At 49.1% G+C, this 26,528-nt stretch overlaps 1 protein-coding gene and 1 long non-coding RNA gene across 3 annotated transcripts; one reads left to right on the forward strand and one right to left on the reverse strand.

Annotated features, from left to right (window-relative positions):
- The first annotated feature begins 1,354 nt into the window (after positions 1 to 1,354).
- Positions 1,355 to 2,843, forward strand: TCIM (transcriptional and immune response regulator). Its single transcript, XM_042024939.1, has one exon. The coding sequence runs from the start codon at positions 1,496 to 1,498 to the stop codon at positions 1,814 to 1,816; it is 321 nt and encodes a 106-aa protein (XP_041880873.1). The 5' UTR covers positions 1,355 to 1,495; the 3' UTR covers positions 1,817 to 2,843.
- A 1,450-nt stretch (positions 2,844 to 4,293) lies between these two features.
- LOC121663078 lies at positions 4,294 to 22,114 on the reverse strand. Of its 2 annotated transcripts, XR_006015517.1 has the most exons (5): positions 21,454 to 22,114; positions 17,108 to 18,482; positions 15,644 to 15,746; positions 13,034 to 13,728; positions 4,294 to 12,928 (listed from the first exon to the last, which is right to left on the reverse strand). It is a non-coding gene; the product is annotated as an uncharacterized LOC121663078 (long non-coding RNA). The 2 variants fall into 2 exon arrangements; XR_006015518.1 differs by lacking the exon at positions 15,644 to 15,746 and having other exon boundaries at positions 21,454 to 21,633.
- Between the last annotated feature and the right edge of the window lie 4,414 nt (positions 22,115 to 26,528).

A 26,528-nucleotide genomic window follows, 5' to 3' on the forward strand; every position in this document is an offset into this window, starting at 1 on the left:
AAGTCCCAGGTAGGAAAGTGGCCAGACTGAAATGAGACCACTCCCTCTCCTAAGGATAAAAGCCTGGCAAGCCCTGGCCAGCTAGAAGTCGGTCTGAGCCCAGATGGTACTGGACATATCCCCTCCCTCTATCCAAACTAACTGAACTTTTAAAGGAAATGTGGAATAAAAAGAATCTGGGTGATGTTTCTTTGGATCTGTTCTTCAATATGGTCAGAGGTAATTTCCGCAGCTCTCTGGTAAATAAGGGAAACCCCTGGTCCAAGTGGGATGAGGACAGAGGCTGTTCCTGGAGTCTTTCAGCAAGGGTGAGTAACAAGGTCAGCGACAACAGTAAACAAGCTTCTAGTTTTCCAAACAGAGCCTCTGCAGCATCCGGCTGCTTTAAAACATTAACCAAAATACACTTATCTCTGGCTCCTGGCCTTAAGTGACTTTTGAGCCCACAGCTATTCTGGGACAGATTTGGTTGCGCTCAGTAACTCCAGGTGTCCAAGCGCAGCAGGAGCTCCGGTGGTCAGAGCCAGCCCCTTGCTGGCAGCCATGCCCTGTCCACAGTGTATCTTGAGTGAGAAAGGACCCATAAGGGTCATGAGCTCAACTCCCTGCTCCTCACAGGAGCCAAAACCAACCCGTATGACTAAGAGAGAGTCCTCCCAGCCCAAGGGCTTGTCATTGGTCAAGGGTGGTGTGGAGAGAACTGACTCTTTTGGAGCAGAGGTGAGTTTTCTTTCCAGCACCAATGAGCATGACATTTAAGCAAAAGGACACTGGAGGCAGGAGCAGGGCAGCAAAATGAGTTTTCTTGCTCCCCCGAGACCACTGCCATGTGCAGCTGGGCAGCCCAGGGTGTGGCACCCAGGGAAGTCACTTCAAAGGATGTTATGGATCACCTGCCTTTGGGACAGCACTTGTCAATTAGAAACTGCAGCTCTGTGTGCACTAAAGATGGGTTGCGTCTGCTGGGAATGGAAAGGAACAGAAAGGAACAGCAGAAAGGAACCTGTGTCCAGACAGGAGCAGGTTTGCAGTGTTGCTGATGGAGACAGAGCCAAGTTCTTGGCTGTTTGCACAGGCTCCAGCCTCTTGCTAGCATTGCAACAGTTCTCACCTGGAGTTTTACCTGTTTATGGTGTGATACATTATGCACACAGTGCTTTTCACATGCAACAAGGGCAGGAGTGGAGTTTGGGCTGTGCTGGCTCAGTCCCACAGCGATGGTTGAAGCCCGTTTGTTCTGTGATGGGTCAAAAAAAGCCATTTCCGTTGCAGAAGCAGAGAGAACTTTTCATCTCGTCCGCAGGACAGGAAAGTTGGCAACTTAACTGTTAAACTCTCCTGTGACTGTTGGGTGTTGACATCATCGTGATCTCACCACTGTAACCGGAGCCCTCCGGCTTTTCCTCCAGCCTGCCTTTAAATTCCAGTCCTGGAGCCAGCACAGCACCCATTCCTCCGACTGGAGCCCAGGGCAGACCCGGCAGCACCCACATAGATGAAAGCAAAGACAAGCTCCAGCGCTCCAGCCATGTCCACGTCACTGCGAGTGAGCCCCTCGGTCCACGGCTACCGCTTCGACACGGCCCTGCGCAAGAAAGCCGCGGCCAACATCTTCGAAAGCATCAACGAGGAGTCCCTACAGAAACTCTTCAGAAACTCCGGAGACAAGAAGGCAGAGGAAAGAGCCAAGATAATCCTCGCCACCGACCAGGACATGGAGGAAAAAACGAGAGCACTAATGGCATTAAAGCAGAGGAGAAAAGACAAACTGCTCCAGTTCCTGACATTTCGGAAATACTCCATTAAAGTTCACTGAACTGGCGGAGGGAGCAGAAATGGAGAACATTTTGTGACGGGACTGTTTGTGACCTCCTACCACACTCAGCATGCTCCGCTGCCCCGTGGCATCGGGGACTGGACAGACCACCCACAGGGCTTCAGCCCCACCGCAAACTGCGAGCTGACCGCGGCATCGCTGAGGACAGCAGCATCAGTGCCCGCAGCAGCATCGGTGCCCACGGCAGCATCGCTGTGAACAGCAGCATCGGTGCCCACGGCAGCATCCGTGCCCACCGCAGCACTGGTGTGGACAGCAGCACTGGTGTGGACACCAGGATCAGTGTCTGCGGCAGCATCACTGCCCATGACAGCATCGGTGCCCAAGGCACATTGGTGCCCACGGCAGCATCAGTGTGGACAGCAGTTTGGTGGCCAGAGGCTCACAGAGAGGGAGCAGCTCCACCGGGAGGCAAAAAAGCTCCTCCGGGCAGCCATGGGACTGAACTGGGGGGAAAACCACACGCCCGGGTGTGATACGGGACCTTCTGATGGACTTGGTGTAACTGACTTGAGCCGTGTGCTTTGCCTTTTCAGACTTGTTTCCTTAAAGCCTGAGCCCGTGCAGAGCCCTGGTGCTGTGGCTGGCAGGAGGCTCTGGAGACCGACCAGCTGCTGATCACGGTCACTTCACATTTGTTAAATGCACCCAAATGCAGCCGTCCAGGAACACATTTGCTCCAGAGACACTCTGCACCACTGTACCCTTCCTTCCCAAGCTGTGTGTGTGCAGTAAAAGTCGTTTGCACAAAAGCAATAATAATGACAGATTTCCCTGAATTTACTGTGAAGTTCCCTAATATTGTGCTCACTTACCATTAACACTAAAAATCTAAATATAATAACTACAGTTCTTCTCTGTGTAGGTTACAGTAACTATTAGATGAGTACTTACTTCATGGCAATATTTTATGACAATGTTATTATTATATTGACTATAATTTATTGCATACAGTGATGTGAAAATTAATAAATTATTAAATAAACACAAATTATCTTGTCTGAAATGCTCAGTTCTCCTGGGGTTAGACTTTTTTTGTCAATTCATAGAGACCCAGTTTAAGAGCAGACTACCTGCACCTCTCCTTCATTCCCCAGGTGTGGCTTTGGCAGCCCATTCTCAGGATATGGAGCAGTCCCTGGCTCCCCCATGGCCCCACTATCCCACCCGGCAGCACCAGTTTAGCCCACAGTTGCTATGGCAACCATGTCATTTCCCAGAAAGGTCTCACCAAATTTATTGTTAATCAACTCCCATATTAGTTTGCTCTCCAATAATAGTTTCCTATTACAAAGGAGAACGACATCTTCTGCAATGAGGAAAGAAAGGGGTAGAAAATGATGGTTCGGGGCCAGGGTGGGCAGCATGGCTCGTCAGCCTTTGACATCTCTGCAGAGCAGAGAAGGAACCTGGACTTGGCTCCTCATCACCCAAAGAAACAGAAGTAAGTTATGAAGCTTTGGCAGCAGAACTGAACTGTTTTTCTGCAGGTTGTGCTGTAGTATCATGATAGACAATGCTGAAAGTACTTAAAAATAGCAAAGACTGGTTATTTATAAGTCTGTCCTCTAATAACCTGATGGTTTAGATAAAAATGTTCCCATGACTCTGCTTAGAGCAACAAAGATAAAGCAGCTTGGAAGAGTGATAGCCCAGCTACAGTTTTTTTGCCTACAGTAAGAACTCCAAATTGCCAATAAGTCAGGGAGACTGGAAATAATCTTTTAAGTCACCTAATAGAATGGGCAATTATAATTATTTATAGCTGGAGTGGGATGCATGGTGATTTCCCCTCCCAGGAAGACCAGAGAGTAAACTGTTTTGGGATGAGCCTGTTTGAAAGAGCTTCCAAAGGCTTTTCAGAACTGCCCTTGCTCAGAAAAATCTGTCTCAGGGCAGGTTTGCTCCAGAGGAAGCTGCCAAATTTCCAGCATTCGACCCCTTCCAGAGCAGTGTCCCACACTCGCTGGAGCTGTTGCACCCATTGGTGACACATCCCCACAAACCCCCTATCCACAGTGACAAAAACTGGGCCTGTTCCCAAAAAAGGCCAAACAGGGCCATTCACTGCCTGCCCACAGCCCAGCTCTGCTCCACCCAGCCCTGGGATGGGACGCAGTTCCTCCCTTTGGTGGGTGTTCCCATCGGAGCAGCTTCTTGTGCGACAAACACTCACAACAGAAGCCAGCAGGGCAAGGACCCCCAGGCCCACCTGCCTCTGGGGTGTGTTACCTGCCAGGACCCAACGAGCCTGCTGCTGAGGATGCTCTGAGAACACCCCACAGGGACCAGATCAGCTCCTCACCGTCCTGCTGCTTCCCAGGGGCCTCGCTCTGCTGCTGGGGCTTTGCTCCCTGCTCCCCTGCTTTGGACCATTGAGGCGTCCTCAATGCACCGCCTGTGCCAGGGCCAGTGCTGGATTTGGCAGAGCCTTGTCACTCTCTGGGTCCCCAAAACCAAACCCAGCTCCCCAGTGCTACTGATGACCTGGGCAGCCTGGGCTATCATTTGCCAACAGCCTTTCCTTGAAAGGAAGCAAATCTGGCAGAGGCCATGATCATGGCAGACTGAACTCAACACCCACTGAAGTGGTTGCTGCTGGCATGTCCTAGGATTGCCCAGACAATCCTGTTCACAACATCTGCATAACATGACTGATAAGATACTCTGACTTGGGGATTTTATAGTCCCTCTTGTCTCATTACATTGAAATTATTAGCCCAAGTGGCATCCCTGATAAATAAAGGCCACTTACTAAGAAGTTATGTGATTATTGGATACTTACAGTGAAAAAAGTAAATTTTCCTTGTTTGCAGCCTGTCTGTTGCTTTGGCAGGTTTGTGCTCCAGGAATGTGTCTTACAGTGGGCTCAGCAAAAACTGCAATGAATTCTCATGGACCACTGGCCAACAAGAGTTTGACATACGAATGTCCAACCATCCCAGGGCCCTTGCCCACATTGTGCTGCTGCTCTGCTTATCTCCAGGGCTGCACCAGGAGGGTTCAGAGCACCTGGGCTCATCCCCGGTGATTCGGTGTTTGTGGCAGCCCGTGTGCCAGGGAGGGCAAACCAAGCACTGCCAATCCGGGTGCCCAGGCTGTGCTGTGCTCTGTGGTCCCGCCGCGGTGTGTGCAGAGAGGTGTGGGCAGGGCAGGTCACCCGGCTGTGCTGGCACCCGTCAGTGCCGTCATGGGCGGTGCCGGGCCCTTCCTGAGCGCCCGGTGCCGCAGACTCGGCGTCTGTGGCCGGCGCACGCTGCGCTGCGAGCCAGCCTGGCCGTGCTCCGGCCAGACGCAGGGCCCATTGTCAGCCTCCCCACACAACAAACAGAGGAAAAGGCCGTTCAAGGAATTTCCTCCCTCCAGGAGCCGGGCGTTTCCATTAATTCTTCTCCATGAGTCAAACTGGCTGTACTGGGTGTCCCCCGTCCCAGCATCCTGAGGAATATGCATCTGAACAGCTAATTTTATCCAGCTTGTCTAACGCCCTGCTTAGCAGCCGTGCTGGGAGCGTGCTGGTGGTTCCCCACTACCACTGCTGGCTGGGGAGAAGCCACAGAAAGGCAAGACAGAAACTAAGGACAAGACTTTTGGCAGAAGCTCTGGCTCAACAGACTGGGGAAGATGGGGAGCAACTCACAAGGTGCTGGAAAGAGAGAGTCCAGAGCAAAGGGGGTGTCAGTGACCCTCCTGTCCATGAAAAGATGGGGTTGGAACAAGTCAGTGGCCCAGCTCAGCCTGACCACAGTGTTCAGGAGGAGATGGGGATGTTCCCCAGTATCTGAACACCCAGTACTGTGACCTTCAGTTTCTGGTGAAATCCAGCACACAAGGCATGAGCAGAGTCCAAAGAGGAGCTGCGCCAGCCCTCGCCCAGCCGTGTTTGTGTGTGGGGAGACAGGGTGCCCTGGTCAACAGCAACACCTCCCTGGCAAGCTTCCCTTCCACACCATGGAGCAACAGGCAAGTTAAAAATTAACTGTTGAGCTGAGCTTCTGCTCTGCTTTGCCCAGAGGGACAGACTCTGCTTTGCAAACCAGTGGAGCAACAGCCTGGGTGTCCCTGGCAGCCCTGGCTCACAATGGCATAGGGGGTGCCTTGTGCTTGTGAAAACAGTCACAGATGAAGCATATTTCATCTGCAGCTGCCGAGGGAAACCTCTGCTCTAAAGCAGGTTAAATGTGAGTGACAAGCTGTAAAGCGTGAGATTTGTGGATGTGTTAGTGTGGGTTTCACAGAAAAGAGCTGGTCTGGGCTTTAAAAGCACAAATGCCACACACACAGCAAAATGATGCTCCAGTGTCACTTTGAAGGGATAGACAAGGCTATTTATGAGAAGAAAAGCCTCTAAAATACTGCAGGCAATGGGAGATAGCACAGTTACCATTTATCTTTGCTAAAAAACAAAACTCGGGCCATGACCAGAATCTTAATACTGGTTAAGATTAAAAAAACCCTTATTCCCACTGAGCTGCACCCTGAACTGGTGCCTGTGGCATGGCACGAGCATGCTCTGCCGTGGGAAGCAGTGACATTTTCTGGTTCATGGCTCCCAGCTGGGGGGGCTGGACAGTGAATCAGAGCTCAGCCAGCCGGCACCTCCCGGCCCGCGGCTCCCCGGTGCGCCCACGCAAAGGGAGCATCATCGGGACAATCATCAGGAGAATCATCGGGACAATCATCCGAGCGAGCGCAGGCAGCTGCTGGGGCTCAGCACCGCGTTCTGCATCCTCCTCCGTGGAAAACCCGCTTCTTCCAATGACTGAGCACTGCCCCGGGTCTGGGGCGGGTCACTGATTCATTCCACAGCCACCAGTTCCCAAAACACCCGTCTGGAAACGCCGTGGAGCAGTTCCTCGGTGCTGCACACCAGGCAGCTGTGCTGTTCCCTGCTTGCTCCCTGCCGTCCCCCCGGAATCACACTGCCGCACCACGCTGGAGGTGGCCCTGGGGGCCGGGACCCATCACTCCGGGGGAAGGGATTCCCAGTGCTGGCAGGCAGCTGTGTGAAAGCTGCTGCTCTCCCACATCGTCGGAAAATTCCATTTTTAAAACACTCATGCACGTGAAAAAGTGGATTTCCACTGTCTTTGCAAAGTAGAGATGCTTTAATGCCTCAAGGAATTAGGCAAAATCTGACACAACACCTGACACAATTCAAAGTACTTTCTCTGCCTGCTGCTGTTTCTGCTTGGACCATAATGGAAAGGGAAGAGAAAAATGCCATATTGTGCTTCCCAGACTGGCCATATTCCAGCTGGGTTCTGTTTAAAATTCACCTGCCATCCCAAATGCTGAAAATATTCCAATCCAGACACGGTTTTTTCTCCCCCTCTTCCTGAATGGTAAAGTACGAGACACAATTTTTCATTTAGAAATATGCTTGGGAGCCATCAGACCCTTTCCCTCCACCAGACTTTCTGGGAGGCTCTGATTTGCACCCTCACCCTGGTGCCATTTTCTGAGCCAGTTTGCAGGATGACAGCACAGGGCTGCCAGAGAGGACAAGGACAAATATACAACTCTAAGGCAAATTGAAACCTTGAGCAGAGTGCAGTCCATGGAAAAATTCCAGGTGACTTGAAGGATTTTATACAGAAGTAAAAAACCTTTAATATATTATGCAGAAAGTGCTGCCAAACACATGCTGGTTTCATCCTGATTCAAACAATAAACTTCTTCCTAAACACTGAATGTTTTAGCTACAGTAAAAGTATGCAAAAGCATGTTATGAGGTTGGAGAGACATTCATCAAAGTCAAGGACCAGGCAGACCCGAGCCCATGCCAAGGGGCTGCCTGAGGGGCTGCCCCAGGGTCTCTGTGACCGGGACACCCCGGGTTTAAAGTGGCCAATCCCTGCCTGTGTCCACTTGGACCGAGGCTCAGCAAACTCCCCCCCCAAAGCACTGCCAGGCACATCCCCTGACTCCCAGGAGAGCTTGTGACAGAAACCCTTACACACTTGATTGCAGAGCTTACAGTTTGCCATAAGCAAATAAATTAGCTATAATTTAATATTTGATTGTAAGATTTACTGTTCTACCCTTTACAGCTTCACAGGTGGATACCCAGTAATTGAGCGAAAGGAAGAGCCCCATTAATTCCCCGCAGTGGGGACGGGCTGTGGCAGCACCACTGGGGAAACCTTCTACCACCTCTTTCCCTGCAGGGAAAGATGAGGAAGCTCCTCCTGGCTTTAGGGGGGCAATTATTGCTCTTTGCCTGTAGTTGATGCCTGGAGCCACACACACCCACTCCGTCATGGGGCAGAGCAGAGTTCAGAGTCTCCTTACAGAACCCGGCTTGGTTTGGCACAAAACCCATCACTGACCTGAGGCTGCTATTACAGAGTGAAATTCAGCTTTGCTGTGACTTTGAAACCCTTTGATTTTGAATAATGTAACCTAATTTTTGTAAGATATTAAAGCTCAGTCAGAACCCAAACTTGAAGCAGTGCCCCAGTATATTTTAGCAATGGAAGTTGCTAAATTGCTAGATTGCATCACACACTTCAAAAGTTGGAGGCTGGGGCTCACCTCCCTTCTTAATTTCAGCTATGTAGAGAAGGTGCTCCCTACCATAACATTAAAAAAATCATACCTGCGTGTACTGTTTTAGATCAAGTGCTCCTCAAAGTTCTCTAATCGTGTTGTCTGTTGCAACACTGTTCTCTGCAATCTGTAGTTTGGTCAGCATGTTTGGGTCCTTCTCCAGGATGGGTTGAAACACAGTCTGATTCCTCAAAGTCCCATCCTGTGGGAACTACATGTGCAGTGTGAGCTCTTCCCACACAGCTGCAGATAAAAGTCTGCAGGTGTCAGTGCCAGGGAAAAGCTAATAAAAGAATTCCATTTTGGACTCTTTTTTCAGGGTTTGGCTAGTTCAGGTATTGAGTCCCAAATGCTGCCCCTTGTCACTTCGTGCCAATTCTTAGTTTAACCTCGAGCAGTTGCAGGGATCTTTCTCAGAAACATCTCTCTTCAACCAACGAAAGAAGCCTTTTTGGAAGGCAATACCCTTACCCTGCTGCAGGCTGAGCCCTGAGCAGGCAAATCCACATTATCTTCAGCCGCAGAAAACATCACCGAGGCTGGCCTGGCCTCAGCCTCACGCACCCCTCCGACAGCCAAATCCCATTCACCGGAACGGGACTTCATGTTAAACATCAGCCGCGTGCTGCAGAGCATGGCAGAGTATTGCCAGCAATTCCACATTTCAACATCATTTATATAACTTTTCCTTTACTTAGTAAAGCAGGAGATCGAGCAGCAGCGTTAAGCCCAGCCCCGGTGGCTTCTCTGCGCCTCCAGGCGCTTCGGCAGCTTGTGGTGCCGCCGCCCTCCTGTGGCTGGAGAACCACTCGAGCTGGAACAACACCAGCTTCAGAATCTGATGGAACATCACTGAGCCACCAAAGCAGTAACACCGGGTAACACCAGAGTAAGGTGGGCATGAAGAGCCTGGACACACTAACTGGTCCCAGGAACTCCCACCGAGGGCTATTGGCTCTGTAAAGTTCATGCATGCCAAAAGTTTTCCAAGACAGGAGGTTTGGGATAAATGCTTCACCCCAGTGACTCACCAGCTTCCACCCCACGTTCCAGGTTTCCTATTTGTGCTATAGCAACAGTAAATGCAACGCATTTTGTGGGGTGTTTCCTATGCTAATCTCCCTTTGCTGAAGCAACACTGAGGAGACCAGGAAAGACCATCAGCACCCGAGCCCAACACTCAGCTCCGGCAGCGGGCTCAGAGTGATGCGTGGCCACATCAGACACTGTGCAAGGACGCCAGCAGGGTGCAAGTGCTGCTGCCACACCCCGGACGTGGGGCCAAGGCCACGGCGCTGGTGACGCAGCTCTCGGCTGCAGAAGGGGAAGGGCAGGTGGAGGCCAGAGGGAAGAACAAGTGACATCAGTGCCAGGGCAGGAGGAGGCTGTGAGACCACGATGGGGAGTGCTGCTGCAAGCCCCCCCACCACCTGCCCCCTCACCGTGCCAGGGCCCTGCAATCACTGCACCAGCATCTGTGGAGCAAAACCCATGTGCCTCAGAACCTGTGTGTCACAGATTCAGCTCCTCTGTGTCTCAGCCAAAAATTGCACTGCAGGAAAGCAGTGACTGACGAGGGCAGTGACGCAGGTGTATTGTGACTCTAAAAATCCAAAAGATATAGGAAACTGCTCAATCAATCAACATCCCAGCACAAGAGTTCTCTCTCTGCGTTCCTGGGGAATGTCCAGAGCCAGCATTCTGACAAGGAGCCGTTCGTTGTCAACATGCTGCATCAACCTCGGCAGCCCACACTGCTGGGAGCAGCAAAATCACACCAACAACTGCCCAAAAATGTGCATGCTTCCAAGTGTTATAAACTGCAAGGGACTCCTGCTGCACCAACAAAGCCCTGGGCGAATTCAGAATTAAAGCACCCTTAATTCACTTAAAGGGATATGTCAAAGCCTCTGTTAATTGTGATAAATCCCATTCCTTCATCTGAGAAGGTGACATTTCATGGCAAATAGTCCCAAGAAATTGAGTGGAACAAGGAAGAGTTTCCTGTTTTATAAGTGATTTCCTGTGATGACCAGGATGGGAGCAGTTGGCTGCATGGCTGGTGCTCAGGTTTTTTAGGTCTTTGGTGTTCCCAGGCAGACAGATGGAATTTGTCACAAGAAACTAATCAGGGACACTGAGACCTAGTTGCATTTACAGGGATAAAATCTCAGTTTGAGGAGTCATTAGAAACCTGCCCCTCACAAGCACGCTGCCTGCTAAGTCACAGACCATTTCCCAGGCAAACCATTTCTTTAGAGCCTGGCAGAATGACCGGGAGGAGAGCAGTGGGAGTCATGCACGGCATCATTAACCCAAGTCTGTCCTTTCTCCCACAGTGCAGAGGAGCTCATCACTTCAGCAGTCAGAGGGGTGTGGGATTTGGGAGAGGGCCAAAAGGAGCAGTCAAGTAACTTGGCCTTTAAACCATGCACTTGGTGTCCCTCTGGGGCAGACAGGTCCCCAGCTCCTCCAGTTTGGAGGTCAGGTTGAAAATCCCCTTTCTTCCCTAGAGAGGGGACAAAGCATCCAGGACCCCCACAAGCACCCAGCAACACCAGCAGCCAAAATGAACTTCCAAGCCGGCCCACCCTTCTGGTGCCTTCACCTCTGTTCCAAGGCTGCTCCACCGGGATGCACACTGGGAGCCCTGCTGCCTTCCCAAAAGGTGGAGGAGAGATGCCCCTGCACGCTCCAGTTGAGGGGCTGCCAGGTGTCAGGGGCTGCTGGGTATCGAGGGCTGTAGGAGGTTGCCAGTCCAGCACCCAGTTGCCTTCAGGGAGCATTTTCTGAGCTCTGGTAGGTGGAATTGCAAACAGGAAAGTGCTGAGCCGGCTGGGAACAAGTTGTTCGCCTGCCCCTGAGTGTCTCTCTCCCAGCAATATTTTAATTCCAGCTCAAACTGCCAAGAAAAGGAGCTCCTTAATCAGCAAAGCCGAGAGGAAGGGCAGCTCCCGTTCCTGCATGCCGTGGCAGGGTGTCCCTGTGGCTGTACTATCTCTGGCCACCACCCTTCCTTCCCCTGCAGCTGTCAGGCTTGTGGCCATGCTCATGCCAACCGTGCAAAAATCCCTTCCCAAGTCCTCACGAAGACCAGCACACACCAAATCTGCCAGATCCTGCTGCAGCTCTTGGTCTCCCCGGAAAGAGGGGCTGCTTTGGTGGACCAGCGAACATCCCACCAGAAATGCAAATTTCCTTGATTTATGCTTTTCCAGAAAACTTGGCCTTCATGGTTTATCAAACCTGGTGCATTCCAGACAGAGGGATGATGTCCCCCAGCTGTTCTTTGCCATTTCTCTGATATTTCCATTATCGCCGCTGCAGCACCCAGCAAATTCTGCCTTGTACCAAAAGCCATTTCTGACAAATTAGGTTAAAAGGAAGTAGTGAAAAACTAAAAGCTCTTCATCTAATCCTGCCACCTGGAAAATCAGCAGAGAAATATAATTTTGTAGTCTTTCAAATTAAATCAGATTCTAGGCACTCTGTTGTTGAGTGCCTAGAATAGCTCTGCTCAACCATGACTAGGTTTAGGCACGTTCAATTCATGGCAAAGCAGTCCCAGTTCAGAGATGCTGCTTTTAATTTTATCCTCACACTATTTTTTAAGATTTTATAGTTTGCCTCAGCCATTCCCCATTAATGAGGTCTCAGCAGGAGGTGGCCTTTAATGGCAGAGCAGCTCAACCACAGAGTGGAGGTTGGGGACCTGCACATGGGTCACAATATCTGTCTGTGTTTTGTGTAGCCTTTCCCTTCCCTGGAGCCTGTGGCTCCCATCACCACCGCTGAACCCACAACAGATCCAGCACCAAGGGCTCCCACCAACCCTTCAGCCTGGGGGCTCCCACCTCATGAACAGCTCTGCTCCCTGGCACTGCTCATGTTTCGCACTCACACCGAGGGCATGTGAATGTTCTTGCTGCTTTTGCCGGGTTCCCTGGGTGGCTGTGCTCTGAACTCTCTTCTGGCTGCTGCTCTCCAGTGCCAGCCATGCCCAGGAGCAGTCACTCCCACCTGTCTTTGATGTTTTGTATAAAACTGACCTGCACATGATTTTGTGTCTTTCTATTCTCCTTTCAGCATATAAAATACATCCACGAGTCCCTCTGTGCTTTGCTTTATTCTATTTTTTTCCCTGATTGCTTTTCACATGCAAAGTCCGGAATGTCACATCTGGTCTTCTGTCATTTTCCTACAGGTTTTCTGGGGAAGCTTAGACCGGTTGCATTAGAAGCAGCAGAAATGATTGAAAGTATGATGGTGCTGAGCAGTCACCTGGGGCCCCGTCTTCCTGAAGCCTCAGGCTTTGAAGTTGGAGCTGTTTGGGAGCTTGAGCTCCGTGCAGCACTTGGCTCCTGCAGCCAGCTACAGCAGCGTGTCACCACAGCTGGGTGATGGTGCTGCCAACACTCACCTCCTCTTTTTCAGGCCTTCTTTGCATATTCCCCTATAACCATTCCAAAAGGGCAAACACCTACAATTCTTTCCTTTCATTGTGAGCCTGAGTGCTCTCCAGTGAACTTCTGCTGTTTCCTGAGGAATTATGGACTGGAATTCAGTAATTATGGGCCTGGATTCATCCCTCCTTAACTAGCTTTCTCTGCAGAGAAATAATAAAGCTGGCTGAAGAAAACTTACCTGGGGCTGCTGAGATTTCAGTGTGAGACTTTCAAAGTTTTACATTTAACAGGTTTAAGGATCATGAAACGTTTCTCTTCTTTTCCTGGCCTTGGAAGGAGCAGGGCTGCTCACGTTCCTCCGGGGCTCCGGCTCTGCTGACCTCTGCAGGCAGTGAGGCAAGGCTACAAAGGTGACATCAATGACAACAGCTATTTTTATAGAAAAACAGAAATGAGATCTTTCTCATTTCTTCAAATGAAAAACCCCAAACAAACAAGAGTAAACATGAATGAGGTGGTTCATTCTGAGAAGCTTTTCTGGTATCAAGAGATATGATCTTACACAATATGGTGTTTTGGTTTGGTTTCTCTCTTGTTTTCCTAATTTACAATGTGTTTTAGCATCTCTGCAAAATATCCCTCAGGCTGCCAATGGCAACAGGACCTAGAGTGGTGATTTAACATGAGAGAATATGTTCTCTTACACCATTTTCTCACACTCTTCCCTTTGTGCTGTGATGTCATTAAACCACTTAAAACCAGGTGCAGATGCTGCACCTCCATCCTCTCCCTCTGCTGGTGGCCGTGAGTTGTCCTTCTGTCACAGACCAATGCTGTCCTTCAGCAGCATCTGCCTCTTCTCTACCACCTGGCACCTCACTGAGATCCAGTCCCTCCTGGGCATGTGGCTGTGAGTGATCCCAGGAGCTGGCCCTGCGAAGAGGAGGAGGAGGATGATGAGGAGGAGGAGGTTGTCTCCCTGGGAAGCATTGCCCTGCGACAAGTCCTATGCTCACCTGAAGGCATTTTGCATTTGAGGACAGTGACATTCACTGAGTCAGGCTGCACATGTCAGCATGGGCACACTGATATCACCCGAGTGGACACTCATTGCTGCTCCAGAGATTTAACAACCATTATCATAATGAGTCTAAAGCAAAGGCTGTGGAAAAGCCAGCAGCAATTCCTGCCAACCAGCACAGCTGTACGGGCATGAGGGAGCAGAGCTGCTGGGAGAGCAGCTGGGCTCAAATGGATCACGGTAGGAGGGGAAAGAGTAGCTGAAAGCCGCTCCTTTGACCCAAATCTGGCTCTTTTCCATGTGCAGGGAAGGCAGTTTGCACTGCTGCTCCAGAAGAAGATTAATTTACTGCTCCTCTCTGGGCAGGTGTTGATGGATTGTGTGTGGAACAGCAGAATTTCCCCAGACCTGAGATGAAATCAAATCTCCAGGAAATGTTTCACTCCTCATATACAGGGCTATCTAGAAAAGGCAGCTCCTCAGGAGTATAGCTTTACCTGCAATCATCTGCAGCAGTTTGTTTTGTTTCCTTTAAGGAGACTCGAGGGTGCAGTAAGAGGCCATTTCAAGGATCTGAAGGAGAGGTCAGGGTTTGATCTCTCTCCATGGCCTTGTAAGTAATTACTGGCAGGAGGGAAGGAGGCAATACAGGTACAAACACTCAGAGAGGTCACAAGAAGTTATCCAAAGCCAGCAGACAGAAACCCATCTCTGCCTGGATTTGGGGGAGACATGGGAACTGCCACTCTTGGAGCAGGACCGAGGCCACTCACCCACCACCCACTGCTGGGGCACAGCTGGAGGATTAGCTCCATCCATGACCTGCTTTTAGTTTTCTCCATCCCTCTCCCATCCCCACAGGCAGACAGCTGAGCACTGGGCAGCCTGGGCGCATGGAGCAGCTCTTGGCAATATCAAGCTCACCTGTCTTTAACTCCACAGTTTGAAAGCCCAAATCCTCAACACTGCCACTTGGAGAATTTCTTACATGCCATCTAGTTTTAGTGCTATTCTATTTCATTTGCTACCTTACCTTAATTTTTTAGCACTCATTCAGTTTGCATTTCTCTCTCTTTTCATTTTCATCTGTTCCTGATATTTTATTTTTCCAATAAACCAAGTAATTTAATGGCCCTAATCCCAAGCCTCCTATTTAGAGCATGGATGTGGAGGCTGCAGAAAGAAGCCTCAATTTAAATCTGTCAGTCAAACATAACTTAATCTATAATCTTCTTTATATATAAAACTGCTCCATGGGAAGGAAACCATGACTGGGATTCAGTTTAACTTTAAAATACCCAGCTTTACACCTTTCTAATGCTCGCTCCTCTTATGTACAGGCTGTTAGAAAAAGGCAAAGTTATACAGGCCTTGGACAACACAAAGTCGCAACAGTTTAAGTAAAGAGGTGATTGCAGAGGCTTTGAAGGGCCCGAGGCCACATCCCCGGTGCCATCACCGTGGCACAGGCACTGAGATGCAGCTCTGATGTTTTTCTATTGTTTTTCCATTTCTGGACCTCTAAAAAAAGTGAAGGGAATCAAAGACACTGAAGATAATTGCTTCTTTTTGTTACCATTCCTGCCTGCTGTCAGACAGTCCACAGATTTGCCAGAGGCTACGGCTCAGGGCCGAAGCACAGTCCCAGGCAGCTGTAGGTTGGACAGAGCCAAGGAGCTCTGGAGTGAGGACACTGAACAGGGAATGTTCCTCCCTGCACTCCCTGTGGCTCCATCTCCTTTGCTGGTTCTGTACTGGACAATGTTCAGCCCCAGGACATGTGCAGCACCTGAGATCCCCCCCGAGCACAGCAGGAAGGCACCTCACCGACAGCCGCAGCCGCTGGTTCATCACCCGCCCTGCTCGGGGCAGTGGTATCAGGCAGAAGCAGAAAATGTTCAACAAGACTGGCAGCACGAGAAAAGAGCTCCTGAAATCAATCATGCAAGACAGCAGCTAATTACCAGACATCATGCCTTCCCAATCCCTGCTCCCATGGCCCCGGGTGTTACAGACACGGGAAGGGTTTTTTTCAGTGGCTTGAGCCCCTTGGGGCAACAGGCTGCTGCATGCTTCCAGCATGGCCAAGACTCCTCTACAACGTTTGGTTTTGGCACTTCAGTCTGGTCTACATTCTCTCCAGTTCACTGGGATCAGGACCTGTACAAACAAATCCTTGTGTCTTCTTCCACAGGTGGGATCAGAGGCTGGGGAGAAGCTTGTGGTGTGAGAACTCACTGCCCTGAAGCATCAAGTGCTAAACAACTGTGCTCTCACAGTGTAATGAGTTGTGTTAATTTGATGCCATTCTTCATCAATCATTAAGGAACTTTCATCAAAGTTTCACCACCAGCTGGATGCTGAGCGGGTGGCTGGGGGGTCCCTGCACCTCCAAAGCTGCAGCAGAGCAGTGCAGGGCACATTCACAAAGACACTGAGTGCCAGAGCTCCAGAGCCTCAGAACTTGGGACGTCTGTCACACACCTCTGCTCATCTGGGTGTATCTTGGGGTAAATCTGCAACACTGAACCAAGCGATTTCTCCTCTAGAAAGTTCTCATGGGCTGTTTGTTTATTTTTGTCTAATCCATCACTGATGGCTCTGTGGCAGAAGCTCAGCCCCAGCTCTGTCAAAGTCCAGAGAAATCACTGTGCAATTCTGCCCTGAGTTGGAGCATCCAAAAGCTGCCACAGTCAATATAATCTGGGCTGCAGCAAACAGCCTGACAGCTGGGTGCAATAACCATTTAGCAGATAACCACATTTTATTCTGACCCTTATTTCATCCTGCAGCAATTAGCCAGGAAAAAAGGGCCTCATGACACTGTCATTTCAGCCTTGTGTTGCAGCATGTTTAGGTAGGCAGAAGCTAGACATACCTTCTGGATCCTGAGTAAAAACACCATTCATGGCTGCTAGTTCACATCAGTTTTCACAACTACAGTGTGAGGGAAAAGCTACTGCTGGGTTTAACCACCTCAGAGGACGATTTTGAACAAACCTGAAGCAACCCAGTGAGCACTGTGAGGAGGCAGCTGCACTCTCGGCAGTGCAGCCAGCCGGGCTGGGAATGAGCCCCCCCACCAGCACTCAGACATTTATTCCATGTTAGGTCCTTCCCTTTGCTCCACCTTAAAATAAAAACATGAATTTGATGTCCATATTCTAGTCTTCTGAAATGACATCTTCCCCATAAATATCTTCTCAGTAGTCCCAACCCCAAGCCCAGCTCTAATAAAAGTGCTCTTTATGGTTACTAGACAAGTGAGATGTCACTGGACTGAACAATTACCTTCAAATATCTGCCCAGAACTGGCTGGGAGTGGAAATCAGCTTCTTCCTCCCCAGGTACAAATCCATAATGAGGATTTATTTCCGAGGCAGTGGAAATGAGGTAATCCCTCTCCTTCTTGAGGTGGGATAAGGAGATAGGAAAAAAAAAAGCCAACAGAAATAGTACAAGTTAATAGTGAAGCATCTGGAAAAGCAAATGATTTGCAGGAGGCAGGGGCAGGAGGTCAGTAGCATAGAACAGCTTTGAGAAATAAGGGGAAAGTTATGAGTTTGCCTAATGCTGACCTGTGCGGGGGCACGGGCAGGAGGCTGGCACAGGCACGTGGCCCTTCCTTGGGTTCAGCCTCCTCAGGGATCCTGCAGCACCTGGGAGCAGACACCAGCCCTTGGGACAGCCAGCTCCCAGTTACTATCAGTCTCTCAGTTATTCTTGATTGCTCTAACATCCACCAAAATTAAATGTAATATTGAAATCACCTGAGGAAGCACCGAGGAGCAATGTGCTGTTCCTGCCAGCTGACAGACAAATGCTCAGGACAGACAGACACTGATGGGCCTGGAACAAGCTGGGGTTACTGTGGCACAGGATAAATCTTCACTTGTGGGGATGGCCCTTTTCTCCCTGTTTTGTTTCAGTAAATTCATTACTATAACAACCCTATTTCTGTAAAGAATATAAAATTGCCATGAAATGAAGCAGATGAGGAGAAATTGTATCATTGGGGAAACCAAACTGATGCCCAATCTCTGCTTCAGCAAAGCCACAGTGGATTTGTATTACCCTGTGCGAATGTAGTGACTTGAGAAACTGTGTAAATTAGGATAAAGGTGTGTATTTATGGGAAGAAATTGAGGAAAACCATCTCATCTCTCTCCTGGGATTCATACCCCAGGTTTGCTATTGGCTTTGCTCTCTGCCGAGCCCCAGCAGCTCAGAGGCAGAATCTGTTGATGCTACAGAAAGCAAAGTCGTGCAGAGCAGTCAATGGGAAATAATAGATATCAATTACGCAGCTTGAACTGCCGACTGGATCAGGTTTTATAACTCTTTACTCTTGTGGTCTTCTTAATAAATCCATTGGGAGAGATGTCATATCCTTTATAGCAATATGTTTCAATGTTTTATTTCCTATGGAGGAGCAACTGGCCACTTTACAAAATGCTCCTTGGAGTCTCCCACAGCCTCATCAAGGAATCAAAATTGGTGTGAGGTGAACATGAGCTGTTTGTTCTCTCATACAGGGACCAGTTTGCCATAACATTTGGATATTGCTGCTGGAAATCAGATGGATTCCTTCTCTTCTGCTTTATGACACGGGCAGCTTCTGAGGAGTGTGGGAGCCTTCCAGTGAGGTGCTCAAAGTTCAGGTCACCTAAAAGAAAATCACACATTGGGGAGAACCTGCATTTTTGTGGCAGGCAGAAAACAGCGTCACTCTGCAGGGGTGTGAGATTTTCCAGCCCTGCAAGTGCAAGGAAAGAGCAGACACATCCCTCAAATGAAGGTAAAAAATTATATTGAACAGGGGTAAAAAAACCCCTCGTTCTTGTCTATCACTTCCAGCCTTTTATCTGCATTTTTATTTAAACCATCTCAAGCACTGGAAGCAGAAATGCAGCCTTCTTCTGTGGCACCTTCCCTATGGTAAATCTAATTAAACAGCCATTAAAATATGTCTTAACTTGATTGTATCAAGGTGACCTGGAGCTCCTGCTAAACGTTAGCAACAGCATTCCCCACAAACTGGCATCCAAGAGGGAACAGGCAGTACTGTTTCTCCTGATGTGGCCTTTAGATGAATGTGGTTATTAAAGTGCTTTGTGTACCACAGATTTCCAAATAAATGAATCTAATTTTCTGGCAGCTGAAGCGCTCTGTGTGCCACTCCAGTGCTCCCAGCCAAGGCTGGCATCCCAGTGAGCATCCCGGCTGGGCTCTGGTTCTGCAGCACTCCAAGCAGGATGCCAGCAGCCATGGGGGCTGGCACACGTGGACAAAAATGCCAGGCAGCATTGCCAAAAGCCTGGCCAGAAGAAAAGTGCTAAAATATCAGAAAGGAGAGGAAAGAGGATAGAGTTTTACCTGCAACAGCCAGAGCAGCTTCCACCTCTGTGGAAGGTCCCTCCACCTGCAGACAACAAGGCTGATTGTTTCCTAGCCCAAGTAAACACCTGGCTGGGAGTTTAAATATCTTTAAATCCCTAAGTCTCGATTCAGATTAAAATCTGGAAATATTTCCTTGATTTACACTGGCCTGACCTCCAGTGTCAGAACCACACACAATTCATACTCATGATGCAAAACTCTGTAGACCAAATTCCACATCCCTCCTCACAACTAGACCTGCTAATGCCCAACAAACAAATATCTGTTTTATAAGCAATTTATCATGCTCAGGTTAATGATAGCAAAATGCTGCTGATGAGATTGAAAACTGGGAACAGTGTCTGTTCATTACTGCAGGTTTTTTCATGCACCCTAAGAAGGATCATTATGCTAAAGAAAATGTTCACCAGGTACTAAATCAGACAGATCTGCAGCTAAAAAACTATTTCCTTTGGTTGTTACCTTATGTTTGACTTCACAAATTTATTCCTTAAACTGCAGCTACAGTTAAAAATAGGAAATATCCCACCAAGCCGCAAACTAGCTGAACAGGTGGGAAATGTCTCACTTCCCCCTTGCACATGTCAGCAGCCACAATTTGGGCACTGGGGCTACACGACTGTAGAAATCTCCCCCTACGCTGTGTGCAGGGGGCTGGAGAAGCTGGAGACACATGAATGATGAATTCCCAGGTGCAGTGATAGAGGAATGAACTAAGTTTAAAAACAAAATAGAACAAGGAGAGATGGAGCCAGGTGGTAGCACAGAGCTCCTGTTCCCCGGGCTTTGGCAGCCCTGGAAAGCCTTGGAAAGGCAAACACCCTTCCTGTACAGCCCACACAGGTTTGCTCTGGGCACCTTGACAGCGGCCACATATTAAACTCTGGGCTCAGCCCAGGGTATGACAAACATGCTTCAATGAATGACAGTGTGCACCAAGACCACCATAATTTGGGACCAGCTTTACACAATCACTGAGCCTATGGAGAAGCCTGGCCAATGCCCTTCCCAACATCACCACGTCCCCAGAGGATTAACTGTGCAATCCAGCATTAGCTGGGTCAGACCTGGGGCTTCTGGCTCACAAGAGCAGCTCACAGGTTTGCTTCTAACAGCAGCACCATGTGCCTGTGGCACTGAGTTTCATAGGGGCAGTTTTTAAAATTCTGGTTTTATTTTCAGATCTTTGTTGTTCTGTCTCGGTTTGCATTTGAATTTCTGATTAAAACATGTTTTTTTATGAATCCTTCAGCTATTATGATACATCTCTGCCGAGTAGGGAAGGCACAGTAAAACTAATTAAATGCTATCCAAGAACTTCACTCTGCCATTTACAGAAACACATTAAACTGTGAGGAACGGCTCCTTCAGAATCATTGCAAGGGGTGCACAGCCGGCTGAATTTTCCCATGATGGACAGTCTGGTACCAGGGCAGTCAGCAGGGAGCAGGCTCACGGGCAAAGACCAGCACAGCATGGTACCCTGCTTGGCAGGTGGGAGACGACACGTATCTGCAAGTGCTGGTTTTGAGCAAAGATGCAGTGAGGGAAGGGGATGACAAACACAGCAGAGAAAGGGGGTGATGTACACAGCGAGGGAAGGGGATGACGTGCACGATCCAGAGTCACCATCTGCTCAGCTCCAGCACAGGGCACACGCAGTGTGGGGTTCACAGCCTGTCCCTGCAGGGCCAGGACCCGATGCTGAGATGGGCACAGCACTGCTCTACCCACGCCCTTCACCTGGGGCAGAGCATGGCCCAGGCTGCTCCCACCTGCTCCCACCAAACCACTTTGTCACTGTCACCAGGAACACTGAGAGGAATAAGAGCAAAAGCAAGTGAAGGGCCAACATGGAGGATCACTCTAGGAAGGGACATGGGGACATAAAGGAGCACTTCTATGCAGAAATCTACTGTCACAGGGGCTAATGAATTAAATGAAGTGGAAAGCATGGCATGAATGGGAGATTTGTTGTAGTGACTAATGTAATTAACCTCTACTGAAATAATTAAGCCTCCTAATTTGTGCTGCATGAGCAGTACAACTGCAAGGGCAGGTGTGGGCAGCCCTGCACTGACTGTGGGCAGCACCCACCGTGCCGAGGGGCTCTGGATCTCCTCTGCTCTGTGGAGCTCCTTGGCTTGTGCTGCGAATAAACCCCACAGGTTTAGGAAGAAAAAGTTCTGATCACAAATATCCAACAAAATGCTATGGTCCATTCCTCTTGGACTTACCTGCCTCCTCATAAACGGTGACATTTTTTCTTCCTTCAGCACAGGATTGCTTTATGCCAGTCAGAGAAACAGGGTTTGTTGTCTCTAGTTATTAATTTACTTTTATTGACTGCAGTGCCTTTCCTCGTTTTATTACCCAATAGCTCACACCAGCAGAACAGCTTTTCTTTTAGGTTACACATAAAACGTTTGACTTTCCCAAGCGGGCACCAAGGAGAGGCAAAACCACTGTGGCTCCTGCTGGGTGCATCTGCTGCCCTGGCCCCTGCTGACCCCAGGGACACCTTCTGCCAGACCATGTCTCTCACAGCCCCATCCAACCAGCAAAAATGCTGATCCCTTTTCCCCACTTTTCACTGCTCAAGGCATATGATGAAAAAGCATAAGATTTAGATCGGGGTTTTTTTCTGTCCTAAAAATATGCTCTGAAATGCTTCCATTGTCCGTGTGCTGCTCCCTGTGATAAGACACATTTTCCCTCTATAGCAATTATTTTGAACACCACTATTAGACTGGCTGTGAAAACCCAAGAGCACCACAGAAGGTTCTGGGGATATTAAACCACCAGGTTCCCTGCTGCTGATGGACACGTCCCGCTGCGGTGCCGCGCTCCAGCCGGCGTCCTGCTGCAGCCAGGACAGCAGGGAGCTGGAGAGATTTTTTTTTTTTTTTTTTTTTTTGAGAAAACAGAGAGCTGAAATGAGTCCTCTACTAAAACAACTATTTGTGCTACAGCTAAAAAACAAAAAGAAAAGTAGCTCAGGTTCTTGGCTGACTTTGAAGCCCAACAGAAGAAATTCCCTGCTTTCCTGTCAGGAATGGGCAATGCAAGGTGATGGCTCAGAAGAGCATGGCAGCCCAGCAGGGACAAGATGCCTAGAAGCTCTGTCCCACTTCCCACCACATTTAGGGTTGTGCAGGACCCAGCTGGGAGCAGCAGCTCTGGGGCAGAGGATTAACAGTGGGCCAGTGCCAGGGTGAGGGGCAGAGCAGACCCTGGGGATGGCCCAGTGCTGCTGCTGGTGTGTGGAGCTGGGTGAGCACATCCCCACTGGGGCCATCGGGCTGCTGCTGGATTAACGAGAGGCAGCATCAATTCTAATTCACTGCATCCCTGTCAGCAGTGCTGAGTAACACAGCTGCTCTCTAAATTTGATTATAGCTATATCACCGCTGCAGATAATTGGGGGACATGTCATCAGTCTTACATGAAGTACAGCGTGTATTTTGTCTTTCAGTCGTATTTACTTTAACTTCACGAAAGGATTAAATGAAGTTTACAGTGATATGCAACAACTGTTGTGAGAAGGTGAGGATTCAACTGAGAAAAAGAAAGAAAAATCCCCCACAAATAGGAAAAAATGAGCTCAGCACTGTCTTATCCTCCCTTCCTCACTCTGCTGTAGATGATTTTCCCAATTCTGCTCATGACCCCAGAGGAATTCCTGAGAAGAAATTTAGGAGCAATACCTCCAGAAGTGCCCTGGTCCATGTGTAGGAACCAGAAGAGGCACTGCAGCCCTTGGCACACATGACTTGGAGACACAGGGGCACAGGGCACTGTCCTGCTCCCACACTGCCAGAAACCCACCACTGCCCAGCCCCTGCTGTGGTGCAGGAGCTGACCAGGGCCCAGGTGGGTTCCTCCACGTCTCAGCGCCGTTTGCACGTGCCTGGCTTCCAACACTTATGGGTAGTCAGGTGCTATTTTTAGGAGAAAACCTCTCCTGTGGAGGAGATGCTCACCTTTGGGACAGCCATCCATTGCTCAGTCGTGCATGCAGCATCTTCCCCCACCCCTTTTTGGTTCTTCTTCTTTTTCAGATACTGAAGCTGGGACAACTATTTTGCATCAGGCAGTCTGTGTTTTGACAAGTAAAGGACCACAGCAGAGAGATCCAGGTACAGCAAAGCACTGGCCAGCAGTTCTTCGTCCTGTACCTCCAGCAGCTGCTGAAGGACAAAGCAGGGGCATGAGGAATTCCTGGTGGGTGTAGCTGAGTGCCAAGCCCAGCATCTCCATCTGCTGGCATTCAAAGCCCAGGACATGTTCTGATCAGTAAATTTGTGTGTCTGTGCTACGGCACGAAGGTGTGCACAGCAGAAGGTGTGAGGAGTTCTCCCTCAGCCCTCCAGACTAACAGGTACAGCACCTCCCCTAGAAATAAGCAGGCACAGAGAGACCCTTGGATGCTTCTCCAGAGCCCCCAGCTCTGCTCTTGAAAGAGGCAGAGCTGAAGATATTAAAGGTTTGTTCATTTGTTTGGGGGTTCATTTCCCTGGAAGACTGACAGGCTCCCACAGAGTGTTTGTATGAATCCATTGAGTCTCTACATTTAATTACACTTGACTGAGTACATTAACACAACCATGAATTTTTAAAAGCTATCAGTTTTATTCTGTTTGACTCCAAACCTGACAGTGTGAGTTGCTTTCCAGCATATCCTTTCCTCCAAGCCCTTTTCCCAGAGGTCTGCAGCTGAGCTCTGGCAGCTTCTGAACCTGAGGAGACAACCCCCATACCCCCCTCCAGCAAAGCTACACCGCCAGCAGGAAAACACCAATTCCAGCCCACAGGCCCTGTAGGGGATAATACAGGTGCCCTGAGTCATGACAGGAAAGGCTAATTATGAGGGAAGAAATACATTAACAAGTCTGAACTGGCTGAAAGATGAGCCCCATGCACTGGGTCAGCAGCATTTCCCTCTCTAAACCACTGGCTCCATTAGAAATGGCCTTTATTCAGGAATAAATGAATTATGGCATCAAAGTTTGGCTATGAAAAAGTTGACCGACTGTGTCTGTGCCACTAGCAGCAGCAGGTGCTAAAATCTTCGGCAGTGATACTTAAACCTGCTCTCTGTGGCCTCCAATTGATACTGTACAAACATGGCAGCAAGAGACTTGAAAAAGCAAGCAGCAGATTCCAGATTTTGGGACAGAAAAGCACAGTTCAGCCAAAAGGGGTTGCAAGAGAGATTTGTAATCAGGACCTGTGGCATTAGGAAGGTTATTTGCATTTACTCCAGACAAGAAAATACCACCACCTTGCAGGGTAAGTGTGGGTCCCTGAAGGTTTTCATTTAGGTCTTAAAGAACCCCCCACAGAAGGCAGCACACTTCCAACTTAAATGCATCTCTTTTGAGATCATTTTGTTTACTACACAAAAATATAAACTATCCCAGAAAGCTGCCCTGGATTACTTTTAAGGGGTTTTTACCTCTAAAGCAGGTTTCTTGGAAGGATTTCACTATGTGGATGAAAGACTCTTTCAGCCACCTATTATTTGGAACTTATCCCTGTGCTTGCCCCATGGAGAACTAGCAGATTTCCAAAAGTGAATGGCTTAAATGCTACTGACAACACACACAAACACAAGATTTTAATTTCAATAAGCTGCCAATATAAAAAATGAAGTGGCATGAAGTACAGCAGGAGGGGAGTCTGGCATCAGCAGGGTGGACAGGGAGATTTTCCCGTTAACTGGAATCCTTCCCACAGCCTGGAAAGAGGCGGCATCTTGTGTTATTTTTAATCTGCTCAAACACATTATTTAAATGCTGTGAACTTTAAGTAAAACAGGAACATCTTATAAACATTAGAAAAACATGCAAAAGGCAGCTGCTGCAGGCAGATGAAACCATATTCTGGAGATTAACAGCACCTGAACTTTTGAAAAGCTGCAGTCAGAATGGCCATCGAGCAGTTGTTCCAGGCTGTACTGCCTTGTACCTTGTTTTCTGCAGCCTGAGCAGCCAAGTCAGGCTTTAAATAGGTGTTTAATCGGTTGGTAAATGGGGCAGTTTATTACCTTCCTGCAATTCTACCTTTCACCTGCACTGCAGCAAAGCAGCAGCACTGCTGTAGCACAGACCCTCTGCACCTGCACTTACAGACCCCTCCTGGAGCAATTCCCAGGAGAATGGGGCAGGTGAGGAGCCACCCTGGACACCTTCAGAAACAGCTACACTGGGTGGTGGCTTGAACGGTCTCAAGGCCTTACAGCTAAAAAAGCTTTCATGACCGTAAAAGCTCTCGGTAGCTGCCCTTAAATCCTTTCACAACTTAATGGCATTAGAAGGTGGCTGAGTTATCACAGAATCCCAAAATTATTTGGGTTGGAAGGGACCTTAAAGCTCATCTAATTCCACCCCCCAGCCACGGGCAGGGACACCTTCCACTAGAGCAGTCACTGGCAGGGATCTCGGGCACGGAACAGGGGCCATGTGTTGGTGAGGCTCCTCTGCGCTGCCTTGGGGCTGCAGGTGGAAGTGTGACCCACCCCAGAAAGCATCCCCAGCCTGGACTGCATCACCTGGCTGCCACCACGCTGTCCCTGGCATGTCTCTCCAGCCCCAACAGTGAGAGATTTCCATCTGTTCCTTGGGCACTGCACCAGCTCTTGCCTTGCATGTGACACTAATTATCAGCATGGACTGATAAGCATCATTAGAACTGGGGAAGTAACAAGGTATCACAAGTGACTCCTTATTAAATTAGTACAATTCTTAACCTTTGATGTGGACAGTTTTCTAGAATTGGTAATTGACTTTGTCTAAACATGTCAGAATTTGACCAGCCAGCACTACACCTCTGGAAATTATCAGGAGCAATCCCCACTGGACGTGCACATCCTGGTCTCCTCACCCATAAGGTATGAGCAGGAAAGACAAATGATGGACAAAATAGCTCTTTGACTCCCTCTTTTGTGCTTCTCCACAGTCCAGAGACATCTCCCCAGGGAACAAACTCACTTGCAAGCAGATGAGAGCAATGGGGAGACATACAGGGCTGCAGGAGTCTGTCCCTGAAGAGGTTTTGCAGCTGAAGGAAATTAAAGCAGGGGAAAAGTTGCAGCTAATAAAAGAGCTGAAGCTCCCAGTGTCAAAATCCCACAACCATACAGCTGAGTGACAGGCAGTGTTCATCCTATTTAGGAGAACCACAGACAAATTTGTTTTCCTGCCTTAAAGTATATTGACTTTACAAAAACACTTTTCCTTTTAGTAACTACAGGGGTGTTAAATTCAGTGAAGTAGAAGGTGAGGAGGGCTCAGGCAGCAGCAGGACACCA

This window comes from Corvus kubaryi, unplaced genomic scaffold (genome assembly GCF_017639235.1).
Source record: "Corvus kubaryi isolate FWS band 111438036 unplaced genomic scaffold, C.kubaryi_AGA036_p1.0 37265, whole genome shotgun sequence".
Lineage (NCBI taxonomy): Eukaryota > Metazoa > Chordata > Aves > Passeriformes > Corvidae > Corvus > Corvus kubaryi.

Bases quoted from the DNA above. Each gene is read 5' to 3' on its own strand.
- TCIM (XM_042024939.1), top strand. From the start codon at position 1,496: ATGAAAGCAAAGACAAGCTCCAGCGCTCCAGCCATGTCCACGTCACTG.